This window comes from Papio anubis, chromosome 14 (genome assembly GCF_008728515.1).
Source record: "Papio anubis isolate 15944 chromosome 14, Panubis1.0, whole genome shotgun sequence".
Classification (NCBI taxonomy): Eukaryota; Metazoa; Chordata; class Mammalia; order Primates; family Cercopithecidae; genus Papio; species Papio anubis.
In genome coordinates, this window is record NC_044989.1 from 44,028,282 (window position 1) to 44,042,230 (window position 13,949).

Consider the following 13,949-nt stretch of genomic DNA (forward strand, 5'->3'; position numbering starts at 1 on the left):
AATGACTCATCCAGGGTACAGAGGTAAAGATCTTGCAGTTACTTATTTTTGCCACTAGAGAGGGTCACACATTTACTTCTGGCTATCAAGTTAGCTGAGGGAAATCCCTATATTTCTTTAGGAACAGATTACATTTGATGGAGGGCCCAGTCTGGTCTCACGGGTACAAATTTAGATGAAGTCAGGTCATTGCAGGCCACAGCAAGCCTGGGATTCACTGTGGCCCAGGAGATGGAACAAGATCAGGGACCAGGGAATGACTTTGAGAAGGGCTTCATCTCAGCTTTCAGTAAGCCCAAAGGAACAGGGTTTGGGTTAGTGGAGTACTTCTGGACCACCAAAGGAACCATAAGGCCTTTCAGGAAGAATGTAGCCAAAGTGATCAAAGCCCCATCTTTCAGTTTCACGTCTCCTCTTACCCTCTGCCCCATTTAAGGAAGAAAGTTGGGTACTGCTTTGCAAAATTCCATGATATTTAGCAGGGTTTTTTTCCCAACACTATAGTTGATCCTATACAGTGCAGTTGAGAATATTGATTCAACATTATGAACAACCTAATTAAGTTAATAAAAACAAAACACAGGCCAGGCGTGGTAGCTCTTGCCTCTAATCTCAGCACTTGGAGGGTGAGGTGGAAAGACCACTTGAGGCCAGGAGTTCAAGACCAGCCTGGGCAACAAAATGAGACCTTGTCTTGACCAAAAAAAAAAAAAAAAAATTTAATTAGCCAGTCATTAGCATCATAGTGCATGCCTGTGGTCCTAGCTACTCAGGAGGCTGAGGCAGGAGGATTGCCTGAGCCTGGCAGTTCAAGGCTGCAGTGAGTTGTCATCACACTGCTGCACTCTAGCCCGGGCAACAGAGCAAGACCCCATCTCTTAAAAAACCAATATGCTCCTCACCCCCCAAAGAGAACAGGAGAAGACTGGTAAGTAGAACCAGATTCAGAGGAGAGCCATCAGGATGGCAGGGACTTAAAATTATTATATATGAGGACCAGTAGAATATCACCTAAAATGCGATAACTCTCTTATATAGTTGAAGGAATGTTCCATAGAAAAGTGACTAACTTCATTCTTTGCTATTCTAAAGTCCATAAAAAGGAATCAATAGAGTTTACTCAAAATATGAAAGCACTTTCTAATACTACCATTTTCTGAAAACAGAATGAATTATTTGGGGAGATGAGTTCCCAGGTATTGAGTTTGTTTAAGCAGAAGGCTTACAGGTCTTTGTGAAGGGTGTTTCAGAAGTGGTTGATGCAGCAGATGGAGGAGTTGGGTTAGAAAACTTCTAATGTTCTCCCAGCCCTATGTTCTGTGAAATATGTTTGTGATTAGGTTTTTCCTTTCTCATAAAGAAAATAAAATTAAACAGAGCAGTTATATTTCTAAAATTCAGTTAAAGTTTTCTATATGTATTTTTAAACATGGCCTCAGTAGAAGCATTACAATTATTTCAATGCTTTCGTTTAAATAAATGTATCAGATCTTATATATACACATGAGTATTCTCATTTGAATACTTTCTCTGAGAGCATTAAGAACTTTCTGTTCTTAATCCAGAATGAGGCTTATCTTGTGGAATTGCCATTGGAACCATAACGCTGATGTCTTTGCTTCATAATTAGATTTCATTTCAGTTCAAAATTGTTCTTCTCATTTCCATACCTCTTAGTCATTTTGACTTGGCTGTGAATGACTTTTGGTATCTACAGAAATCCAATCTAGTTTTTAAAGATTTGTAGAGTAACCATATGTCCTGGTATTCATCTGATGTCACAGCTTAATGATTAATAGTACCCAACCCTTTTCATTCTCTGAAATGTTCTGGTTATGGTTTCCCTAGTTATATGCCAGCATTGAAAATATTCAGTAGCTTAGGCACCAAAAGCAATTTAAAAAGAAGTTTAAAAATTACTTTAGTGAGTATCAGCATCATTAGACCAGTCTGCAGTCCCACAGTGACTGTTTGGAAGGCAGCAATACACCCTTGGATGTGAAAGCTACTTTTGAGGTATACCTCTCGTTTTCTAACCAACCCAACTGCATTTTGGAAAATTTTCTTTTAGACCATAATGAGTATGTTTACACACATACAGCCCATAAACATACATTCATATATACATTTTAAAGAAATTATTTGACAGTGATTTTGATCCATTTGTGTGAGTAGCTGAAATGATTAGTACATAAACACAAATCCTTTCCACATCATGTACTCATTAAGTTTGAAGAACAAGTTAAAGTTACCAAGATTTCTTTATTCAGGTTTTGTTTTGTCTACTCAAACAAAAGTATTTGTTGGGCAACTAAAGAGTGATTCTCTTTGCAATCTGTATTTGTTCAAAGCCATATTTATTTTACCTGTTTCTGTGATTGGAAAATAGAGCATATAATTTGTTCTCCTGATTTGTTTAAAGTTTACCAGTAAATCAGAAGCTCTATTACTAAAAATACGTGGAGTTATCAACCAGTTGGCATTTGGCATTGACAAAAGGTACTGCTAAGATACTTTTTATATCATTTATTGAGTGATTGATTTAGCCAATGTTGTCTCATCTGATTATTGTTCTACTCAGTCTGTTGTGTCTTGACCAGGAAAGTGACCTCGATGGCTAGTCTTAAAGGGATAATTTCTTTTTTTTTTTTTTTTTTTTGAGACAGAGTCTCGCTGTGTCACCCAGGCTGGAGTGCAGTGGCGTGATCTCGGCTCACTGCAAGCTCCGCCTCCCGGGTTTACGCCATTCTCCTGCCTCAGCCTCCGAGTAGCTGGGACTACAGGCGCACGCCACCATGCCTGGCTAGTTTTTTGTATTTTTAGTAGAGACGGGGTTTCACCATTTTAGCCATGATGGTCTCGATCTCCTGACCTCGTGATCCACCCGCCTCAGCCTCCCAAAGTGCTGGGATTACAGGCTTGAGCCACCGCACCCGGCCAGGGATAATTTCTTTTTAAAATTATTTTTATTATTATTTATTTTGTCATGATTCAACATAAAGGGGATAATTTCATATTATTTCCTGCTTCTTATATTCTTTAAATATTTCTCAAATTTTGCAACCAAAATGTTACATAACATTTAGTTTGAGGCTGGAATAAAATAATGATAATATTATACTTGCTCCCTGATTTATTTTACTTCCTTTCCCACACTTTGGTAGCTTCCCTCTATTATTACTTTCTTTTATTGATTTGAAATGGAATTGAAAATTTTGGTATGTATCTTCTTAGCCTTGCTACTTCTCTTAGTTTCAATTTAAGGTAATAGGGTCTGTCACTTTTTTCCTATAAAATGTTTATTTATGCTATATTTTAATTTTTGAAATCACTTAAATTGATAGTCATTCACTTGGGGCAATGCTCTCAGTAGTGGCTAAATGTAAAACTAGTCCATAATATTGCTGTCATGTTTATGGGAGAGCGTGGCAGCAAATTTAATGGCTAAACTAATTTAGAATCTTTTTTTCTCTACGTAGCAAATCAATATGTGTGGATCAGAATAAACCACTGTTTATCACAGCAGGATTGGATTCTTTCAGTCAAATAGGTTAGTGAACTTATTAAGGTTGTTCAATCTTTTTTTAATTGCTTATTGATTTTATCCTACTCCATGTTCACTTTGTCTCCAACATACTCCTATTTCTGGTTTCATTATCATTGCTGTTATTTCCTGTGTGTTTGTTTATATGCCCAGTATTAATGTAACATGCATCACATTGACATGTTTGTGATGGAAGGGATGTCACCACATAAGAGACTGATTTCTCATTTCTGATCTCTATTCCACTGAAAAACAAATTGCATGTATTTTCTTTCCCCCACTGATTTCCAGGTACTTTTAAATTTTAGCTCCTTGGATTTAAGGAAGCTAGGAGCATAGAGTAGTGAGGAAATTCAAAGCTACATATTACGGGCAATTAGCAAGTATATGAGAGATTGAAAAGTAAGTCAAAAAGAACACGTTTGTAACAATTAGGTATGATTTGATTTTTTGTTATGAAATAGCATGCCTCATCTAATGGAATGTATTTCGTAAACTCATAGACTCTACAGGCTTCTGAATCAAAAGGAAGTTTAAGAGTTTATATCTCAAGCCCCTTACCTTCCCACAGAAACTGTTTTCATTGTGAAGCTCTTTGAATCTCACACTTCTTTATCCTCTGCAGGTGGCATAGTTTGCTTTTAACACTCTAATGGGCAGTAGGGGTTTTGTTTTGTTTTGTTTTGTTTGTATTCCCCATCCTCTATTAGTCTTACAAGCTAAAGGTGACTTGACTTCAAATATAGAATCTTTGTAATGAGATTATAGATTAATTGGAATGGAAGGAATGGAGGTGATTTTGCTTAATGAATGGTCATGGAGTCTGATGTTTATGATTATCATTAATGCCAACTTAATTCCAGTAGCAGTGAGAATCACTATTGTACTGATAGATAATGCTGATGGAATTCTTTTGCCTCTATGAATAGTTGGAGGCCAGAAGAGAGTTCATAATTACTGAATTTTGAAATCATGGAGCTTAGATCTCATCAGAATTAAAAACTTTTGCTCTGTGAAAGCCCATGTGAAGAAGATGAATAGACATGCCACAGTCTGGGAGAAAAGAATTTCAAACCACATACATAACAGAGGACTAGTGTTTAGAATATATGAACTCAACGGAAAAATAAACAATCCATTTAGAAAGTGGGCAAAAGACATAAGCAGACATTTCATTTCAGAGAGGACATAAAAATAGCAAAGCAGCACATAAAAAAGTGTTTAATATCGTTAGTTGTTAGGGAAATGCAAATTGAAATCACAATGAAATATCAGTATACACTTAACAGAATACCTTAAATAAAAAACAGTGACACCACCAAATACTGGCAAAGATGCAGAGAAACCAGATCTCTCATACATTGCTGGTGGGAGTGTAAAATGGTACAGCCACTCTAGAAAACAGTTTAACAGTTTCTTATGAAACTAAACCTGCAACTACCATATGACCTAAATATTGTGCTGTTGGGCGTTTATCCAGGATAAATGAAAACTTAAATTTCACACAAAAAATCTCTAGGCATATGTTCACAGCAGCTTTATGTGTAGTAGTCAAAACCTAGAAACAGCCCAGAAGTTGTTCAGCAGGTGAATGACTAAACAAACCGTGGTACATCTGTACCAGAGAAAACTGCTCAGCCACACAAAGGAACAAATGACTGATACACATAGCCTGGGTGAATCTCCAGGGAATCATGCTGAGTGAAAAGCAGCCAATTATAAAAGATTACATACAGTGTGATTCTATTTATAAAAAATTTTGAAATGAAAAACATTTTAGAAATGGAGGCAGATTAGTGGTGGTCAGAGGGTAGGGATAGGACTATGGATGGGGAGACGAGGGGAGGGCTCAGGAAGGAGGAGGTTATGTCTATAAAAGGGCAACACAGGATCCTTGTGCTAGTGGAATTAAGTTGGCATCTTGACTGTGGTAGCAAATACATGAACCTATGCAGGTGATAAAATTGTATAGAACTTAATATACACACAGACACACAAAGGAATACAAGTAAAACTTGGCAAAGCTGAATAACATCAGTGGAGCGTATCAATGCTTTTCCCACCAAAGTGGCAAGGATGTCCTGGAAGATTACCAGCAAAACAGTTTTGGTGAACAATAGATGTTGGAAATAGAAAGAATGGGAAATATCCAGTTACAAATTGTAAATGGCAGCAAAGTTTTAAATTTTTCAAATTAAATTGTACAAGTAATACATAAAGATATCTCCTTGTAAAAAGGTAAAAGAGTATATACAAGGAGCAAATCTGTGTTCTTTCCAATTTCCTGTGCCTTTACACATGTGTATATAGTGTAGAAAAAACTGTTTGCTTTAAACATAATTATATGTTCAGTCTATATCATTTTGGAATTTCCCTTTTTTATTAAATATACTTTATTATTCAATACCTTTTTATTCAATATACCAATATACCTTAGTAGTTTTTCCATGTTAATGCTACATATGGATCTATTTCTTATTTTAACTGTTGGATAGTGTTACAGAGCATGGGTGTGCATAGTAATTAATGCACTATTCACCACTGATGAATATTTTGGTTGTAGGTCAATTTATTCAGTGATAACAAATGATGCTGCAGTGTGAAATCCTTAATACAGTACCAGTTTGCAGGTGTTTCTAGGGCAAACACTACCAAGAACTGGAATTACTGGTTAATAGGATGTAGATACAGGTATAGATACAGGGTGTGGAGAATGAGAGTTACAGTTTACCAATTACTCTTTGACTCCTCTTCTTTCAGTATTAGAATCTGTCCCAGTGACCTTGCTGTGCTGGGTAGGGTAAATTTTAATGGTGACTATATTAAGGAGAGGGAAAATGAGTGATCTGAGATGTATACCTTTGTTAGTGTCATTTCTTTTATTGGCAGAATTTGTAATATTTTAATCAATGCAGTCATTTGAAGTAAAACTTGCTATTTTAGGATCTCCTCCTATTCCTGAAAATGACATTGGAAAGCTTCATGCCCACTCACCAATGGAGTTGTGGAAAAAAGTGTATGAAAAGCTCTTTCCACCAAAGGTACATATTTCTAATTTTTTAAAAGCAAGATTTTTAGCACCATCTAACAGTTATAGGAAATGTGCCAAAGGGCCTATTATGATAACTTTCTTTTTATCTCTTCTGCTCAAAAATCAATTAAACATTGCTGAAAATGTAAATAGGCACTATGGTGATTAAAAAAAAAGTCAGACATGGTTCCTGCTCCACTTTCAAAGATAGTTATCTGGTTGTTAGAGAAGGGAGAGACAACTGAAAGGGGACCTGGTGGAATTGGAAGCGGGCCTCAGTGGTGATGAAAAAAGCTTGAAAGATCATAGAGAGCCTTTGTGGTAGGCTGAGGAATGGGAGCTTGGTTTATTAGGCAGATGGTAGCCATTGAATTTTGGGTTATGGGCATGAAGTGATTTGGAGATTTGTAATTTCAGAGTATTAACACACTGAAAAATATCAAGGACCCTGCAAGAGATCCTCAGTATGCTGAAAGTGAAGTCGATGAGATGAGAATTCAGAAGGATCAGGTATTATCTTAAACATTTACTTAATTTCATCTGAAGGTTTTTCTTGTTGTTGTGGTTGTTGTTTTGAGATGGAGTCTCACTCTGTTGCCCAGCATGGAGTGCAGTGGCGCAATCTTGGCTCACTGCAAGCTCCACCTGCCGGGTTCATGCCATTCTCCTGCCTCAGTCTCCCGAGTAGCTGGGACTACAGGTGCCCACCAGCATGCCTGGCTAATTTTTTTTTTTTTTTGTATTTTTAGTAGAGACGGGGTTTCACCATGTTAGCCAGGATGGTCTCAATCTCTTGACCTCGTGATCCGCCCACCTTGGCCTCCCAAAGTGCTGGGGTTACAAGTGTGAGCCACCGCACCCGGCCTTATCTGAAGTTTTATCACAAAACCTGGAGTGCCTTGGGAATTCCTTACATTTTTCTCAATGTATTTACTTAGTGTTTCTTTTTTACTGTTAAAATTATTTAAGTAGTACATCTATTTAAATAACACACTAATAGTATACTGTAGAAAAAAATAAAAATTTGATATGAATAAAGAAAAATTTTTAAATCACCTGTCATCCCACCACCCAGACGTGACTTGATGTTCACATAAACCTTTTTGATTTTCTAGTTTACATTATATTAAAGATGAGTAGTGATTCTTACCTTGCTGCTGGAGAGACATTTTCTTAATACTCTTTGGTTTGTGGAATTACATAAAAAGTTTTGTTTTTGATTAGGAAATTCAGACATATCTATACTTTCCTTGTACCAGAAAACGTATCTCGCCCAGTTAAGGACTGAAAGCACAGTCTGAAATCACACAGACATACCTGACAGAACCCAGGATCTCTCAGGAAAATGCTTAAAAGTGAACACTACCATCCCATGTATTCCTAGATAGCCCCATTTGAACACACAAATCTGATGTAAGAATGTTAAGAGTTGGTAAACTCACCATGACCCAAATACTTAGAGTTTTATTTTCTTTTTTTTTTTTTTGAGATGAGTCTCACACTGTCACCCAGGCTGAAGTGCAGTGGCGTGACCTCAGCTCACTGCAACCTCTGCCTCCCGGGTTCAAGCAGTTCTCTGCTTCAGCCTCCTGAGTGGCTGGGATTACAGGCACCCGCCACCATGCCCAGCTAATTTTTTTGGGTTTTTTTTAGTAGAGACAGGGTTTCACCATCTTGACCAGGCTGTCTTGAACTCCTGATCTCGTGATCCACCCACCTTGGCCTCCCAAAGTGCTGGGATTACAGGCGTGAACCACCACGCCCAGCCTAGATTTTTCTAAAAACAAACAAGCAAACTTAAGTTTTAGTTTGATTTGATAAAATGAGGTACAGAATCTGTCCTTCTATGAGTAAACTTACGTATGGTAAGCACTAGATTGAAAGCCCTGGCAGCTTCTCAGGCGGCAGCCACATTTTTTCGAGGGTAACCTGAAAGCAGCTATCAGCTGGGAGCAGGAGCCAGGGCATTTTTCTCAGCATTCACCTGCAGGGGGCCCTTGGAGAAGTAAGCGAAACATTTTATGTGAACGGTCCAGAAGACTTTTGAAAAATATGCCATGAATATTTAGAGGTTTTGTAGCTGTAGCAAAGTGAGAGGCATGTTGTAGAAACAGTAAAATGACCTCAAGTAACCCTTATAAATTATGTTTCCAGCTTGGATGTAAGGATTAGTTGGAAGTCATCCCTGATTAATATTTATCTAGGGGTCAATGATTAACTATTGTTGTTGATAAGAATATCTGTTTATATTGCATAATGATCACTTTGATTAAGTTCATATACATCAGTATTATTAAAGGATTAGGGTATTTGTGAGCATCATGAATTTTCACATTCAAATCTGCCTTCTCTAAATGACTTAAAACCGTAAGAATTCTGTGTGGAAAAGGAAGGCAGCCCCACAGTACCCATATCACCCTTCATTCATCTCTTGTGTCTCACTGCCAGCAGATCACCAATTCCTATCATCTCTTGGTTCAAGATGTTTTTTAACCTACCTGAAAAGTTATGCTATCCTAAGTTTGCCTCTGAACCACTTTTATTCGTGTGGTTTTAGATGAATTGCATTGATTCCAGATTGCACACATAGGACCTTAGCATAATTTTATGCTTTAGCTTTAAAGATACCCTAATGATTATCAGTGTTGTTGCTGTTATTTCATTGATAATCTGAATCTAAATTTTGACATTCTACTATACAGCATTTTTAATTTGAATATTATTTCATACTCTTTCACACGTAGTTGTGAGACCTTAAGTTGTTTCCAGTTGTGTGCTGTGAGGTCAATCCTCAAGGATCTGAGGATTGGTAGGAAGACCCCTTTCATCTTTCCTGCAGACTTAGGGTCTTTCGTGATTAGCCCTCTTTAATTAAAGTTCTGTCTTTGCCAGACTTCACATGGGCACCAGAAAATACTTTAGTAGTATTTTCTACTTTTTAAAAGCCCTCTAGCTTTAAAGCAGTCCCGATTTTAAGGGATTGTCAATGTGGAAAGAACTTGCTGAGCCCTTCTACCTCTTTTGTGTTTTTTTCTTTGTCTTTGATACTGCGTCTTGCTCTGGCATCCAGGCTGGAGTGCAATCGTGAGATCATGGCTCACTGCAGCCTTGAACTCCAGGGCTCAAGCGATCCTCCCGTCTCAGCCTCTCAAGTAGCTGGGACTACGGGCACACATCACCATGTCCGGGTAATTTTTTCCTTTTTTGTTGCCCAGGCTGGTCTTGAACTCCTCTCCTAAAGCAGTCCTCCTGAGTTGGCCTCCCAAAGTGCTGGGATCACAGGCGTGAGCCACTGTACCCAGCTTCTTTTCTATATTTTTGTTAAGGCAAAAAAAAAAAAAAAAAAAGTTACAGTTAACATTTATTTTTAAGGTCTTCTTGGCCAACCACAGATATCTTTTGAAAATTTTTCTTACTTGCTATCCCTTTAAAACATCAATGTATTATTTTGAGGCCATATCATTGTCATATTGAAGATCTAGTGGACTTGGTGGGTTCTGTCTCACATTGGTTATTCCTTTTCCTCCCTCTGGCGTGGCCTGTGTGATAGCCCTAGTTTTCTCACAGTCTGCTGTCTGCAAAAGGGGGATACTACTAGCAAAGAATCTCAAAACAACGTTTTCACCTTTGTCCTTGGTAAAAATAATTTCACTTCCAGTTAAAGACAAAGTTTGCAGTAAACAATTTGTTTATTCTTTATGAGTTAATCTTTAAAACCACAGTGGTAGATAACTGGTGAACTGAATTAACTTTATTAGGAAAAAATAAAACAAGCTGTAAAGAGTACATATGATTATTGCCATGAAAATTCTTCTGAGAATCCAGTGAGGAAGTTAAAAAAAAACAAGGAAAAATTCTTCCAAAGTCTGTATACCATTTTGAAACATTTAACGTTCAAATTTTAGTAACTTAGAGTATAGGTATGAAAGGGACAATCTGCAATTTTTCTGAAAATTAGAATGGATTTTCTTTTCATAGCAACTGTGAACTTCAGTTATGTTAGCCAAAGGGCAGTGATTGCCTTATCTTGCAGAGTAACCACATTTTGTTTATTTGAAGTGGTGATAACCTTTGTACAGTTATTTAGACATTGAACAACATGTAGGAGGCCAAGAGGCATCCCCTTAGATGGCCCCTTTTACATGTCAGTTGCCTTGTGCAGGATAGCCACCTCCACTAAAATTTATTTGTGAATTGTAAAGGTAACATATACTCATTGTGAAAAAATTCAAAAGATATAGATAGATGTATATAAAATAGAAAATGGAAGTATCCTGCCCTCTCCCTAGCTGTGTGCTTTTTTCATGTGGCACATACTATTTTTTCATGTGGCCACTTTTGTTTTTGCTGGCTGCCTTGGAAGCCACCTGTGAATGAACACTAATTATTTCATCAGTCCTTACTGGGGGACATCAAAGTTGTTTCCAGTTGTGCTCAGATAGAGCAGTGAGCATCCTTGTGCATTGCTCTATTGTTATGTATGATAGATTTCTAAAAGTAAAATCACTGGGACAAAGGATACACACACACACAAACATACACACACACACACACATTTTTTTGTGGAATTACATAAAGAGTTTTGTTTTTGATTAGGACATTCAGACATACCTGTACTTTCCTTGTACCAGAAAATGTATCTCACCCAGTTAAGGGCTGAAAGCACACAGACATACCTGACAGAACCCAGGATCTCTCAGGAAAATGCTTAAAAGTGGACACTACCATCCCGCGTATCCCTAGATAGCCCCATTTGAACACGCAAGTCTCACTCTGTCACCCAGGCTGGAGCGCAGTGGCGCAATCACAGTTTACTGCAGCCTTGACCTCCCAGGTTCAAGCAATCCTCCCACCTCAGACTTCCAAGTAGCTGGGACCACCACACACACCACCATGCCTGGATAATTAGTTTTCTCAGTTTTTGTAGAGACACGGTCTCCCTATGTTGCCCAGGCTGGTCTGAAATTCCTGGACTCAAGCAATTCTCCTGCCCCAGCCTCCCAAAGTGCTGGGATTATAGGCATGAGCCACCGCACCCAGCCTGGGTATATGTTTTTAAAATATTTTTCTAATTTCAACCAAGTTTTTGATAAGAACTGAACAGCAAACAATTAAAAATAAGAGCACTTTTGAATACTTGAAGGATGACAAATGTCTAGTTCATTAGTTGAAAGACGATTCATATGTGTTATGTAGTTTATGTACATAATTTTGTCTGAAAGTTTAATAAATTCATCTCTGAGTGCCGCTTAGCAGCACAGAAACTCTGAAGACTGTATTTCTAGAAAATAAGTCCTAAGCATAATCATTTACAAAACAATTGTCAAGAAATCTTTACAATGATAATGCTACTAAGGATACATTGTTATATCTAAAAAATGAGAAAGCAGTTTTAACGTGCCTCCTTGAATTCTTAAGTTGATTTTTCTTAAAGTAATACATATTTTTGTTTTAGGAACTGGAACAGTACAAAAGAAGTTCTTCCAAGTCTTGGAAACAAATCGAGCTTGATTCTTGAACCTAATTCAATTGTTGTATATTTATTTCTTCTTTTCTAAATACAAATAAGATTATATTATGAATTAACTATTGTGGCAATATGTGAAGAAAGTTAAACTGTATAATTTGTGAAAGAACAAGCTGGATTTCTTGGACTAGTGCTCTCCCTGTATATTTTGAAGCTTTTTAAAAGGAAAAAATATTGTAGAACCATGTGTAATTTTTTTTTAAATAAAAGAATCTTCTACTCCTTACCTCTAACATGTTTAAGTGGTATATACTCAATTCAGCATGTATAAGTTTCTGCTTATATGTTTTTAGGAATATAAAAGTAAGAGTATTTGGTTACAGTTTTAAATGCAAGGTTAAGTGCCCATGTTAGACACATTCTTTCTAAGAGGCGTTCTCAGCTGTAGCTGGGAGGAAACCGGAATTGGGTTCACAGATGTCAAAACTTTACTCTGAATAGTGAGGCGCAAGAAGCACCTGAAATAGGAGATGCACATTCCTGGGTCCCCACACCTAGAGAGTCACCATCCGTGGTCTGGAATGGGGTGTTTTTAATCAGCACCCATTTCACCCCTCTGTGAGACTGACACATTTATTTTAAATACCACTTTTTGAAGAACAGGCACATTTAACGAGATACCCTATCAAGAAGCAGGACAAAACATCACGTGTTGGGGATAACCAGGATTATTTCCAAGGTGGGATAGCCTTTAAGAAGCCGTTCCCATCTGTAGATCTGTGTACCTGCTAGCCAAGTTCATTCTGAGTAAGTATAATTGCTGTGATTAAAAATGATTTATTCTGTGTTCTTCCATATCCACACGTCAAATATGTTGACTCCCAGCTTCAGATAAACACATTTACTACCCCAAGGGAGTGGTGTCTGAGCAGATAGCAAGCCATCTGCTTATTGCAACGAACCAGGACTTCATAAATTATTTGCAGTATGTACGGTTCTCACACCCTTGAGAACAGAGTTTACAGCATGTTTCCAAGGAACCTCAGTCTTAAGCACAGGTTTCTTGCTGAGTGCTATGGAAAAAGAGATCCCTTTAAATTTACAGTGAACATTATGATCTCAGAAACATCACTGACTTGGTGGGAAGAAACAGCCTGTTCCACAAGAGTAATAGGAATTGCTGTTATATACTTTGATTTTCTTACACATCACTGTCCATTTTTGACTTGAGACACAAACTGTCACATGTTGAAAGCCATTGTGTTTTTCTAAGGTGCTATCACTAACATTTAATAGCTTGAAGTCACGTGTGATGTCAGTTTTCCAAATGTTTCTGAGCTAGAATGAAATTCATCTGCATATGAATAGTAGAAAATGTTTCCACTTATGTTGTACACCCATATCTTTAGTAAGTTGAAATCAGTGATTTCAAAAGAGGTTCCTGTGGGACTCTCTTTGAACTACTGTAATAGATTATCATCTCCAGAATTGTCTATAACTGATGTGACATATATAATCTGTAAGACATTGTGTAACTATTACACCATAATCATCCATGTCAAAGACCTTTTATAAAAATTGACAATACTAGTCTGATAATTTACCAATGCCTCCACATCCTTAAATACTGTTCTGAGAAATAGAATTTTACTGTGGTTTCCTTAATGAAATGATCTTTCCTACTTCAGTGTGAGACATTTCAAATGCTATAATTTATCTTTCTTCACAAGTTAGGTCATAGTCAGTGAACAAGTTCATGCGCTCTCTACCATATTCTCACCCAAAGTTACCATAGTAACACTGAGACGGTTTCATTTCGGGTTCTTACATGGAATTACTTGAAGATCAATCAGAAACAGAATCAGATCAGTCATTTTAATACAGAACCCTTTTTTTTTTTTTTTTTT

The 13,949-nt window shown here is 37.3% G+C and overlaps 1 protein-coding gene across 4 annotated transcripts in view; it reads left to right on the forward strand.

Moving 5' to 3' along the window:
• The window catches only part of DYNC2LI1 (dynein cytoplasmic 2 light intermediate chain 1), a 39,938-nt gene that overhangs the window by 24,996 nt on the left and 993 nt on the right, over nucleotides 1-13,949 (forward strand). Inside the window, exons 9-13 of one of the 4 annotated variants that reach the window (XM_021924797.2) lie at nucleotides 2,423-2,499; nucleotides 3,480-3,550; nucleotides 6,488-6,585; nucleotides 6,993-7,085; nucleotides 12,706-12,849. In XM_021924797.2, coding sequence (XP_021780489.2) covers nucleotides 2,423-2,499; nucleotides 3,480-3,550; nucleotides 6,488-6,585; nucleotides 6,993-7,085; nucleotides 12,706-12,834 — 468 coding nt within the window. In that variant the 3' untranslated portion in view covers nucleotides 12,835-12,849. Of the gene's footprint in view, nucleotides 1-2,422; nucleotides 2,500-3,479; nucleotides 3,551-6,487; nucleotides 6,586-6,992; nucleotides 7,086-12,030; nucleotides 12,336-12,705; nucleotides 13,936-13,949 lie in introns of those variants that run through there. The other 3 variants (XM_021924796.2, XM_003908569.5, XM_031655127.1) reach the window with 3 other exon arrangements.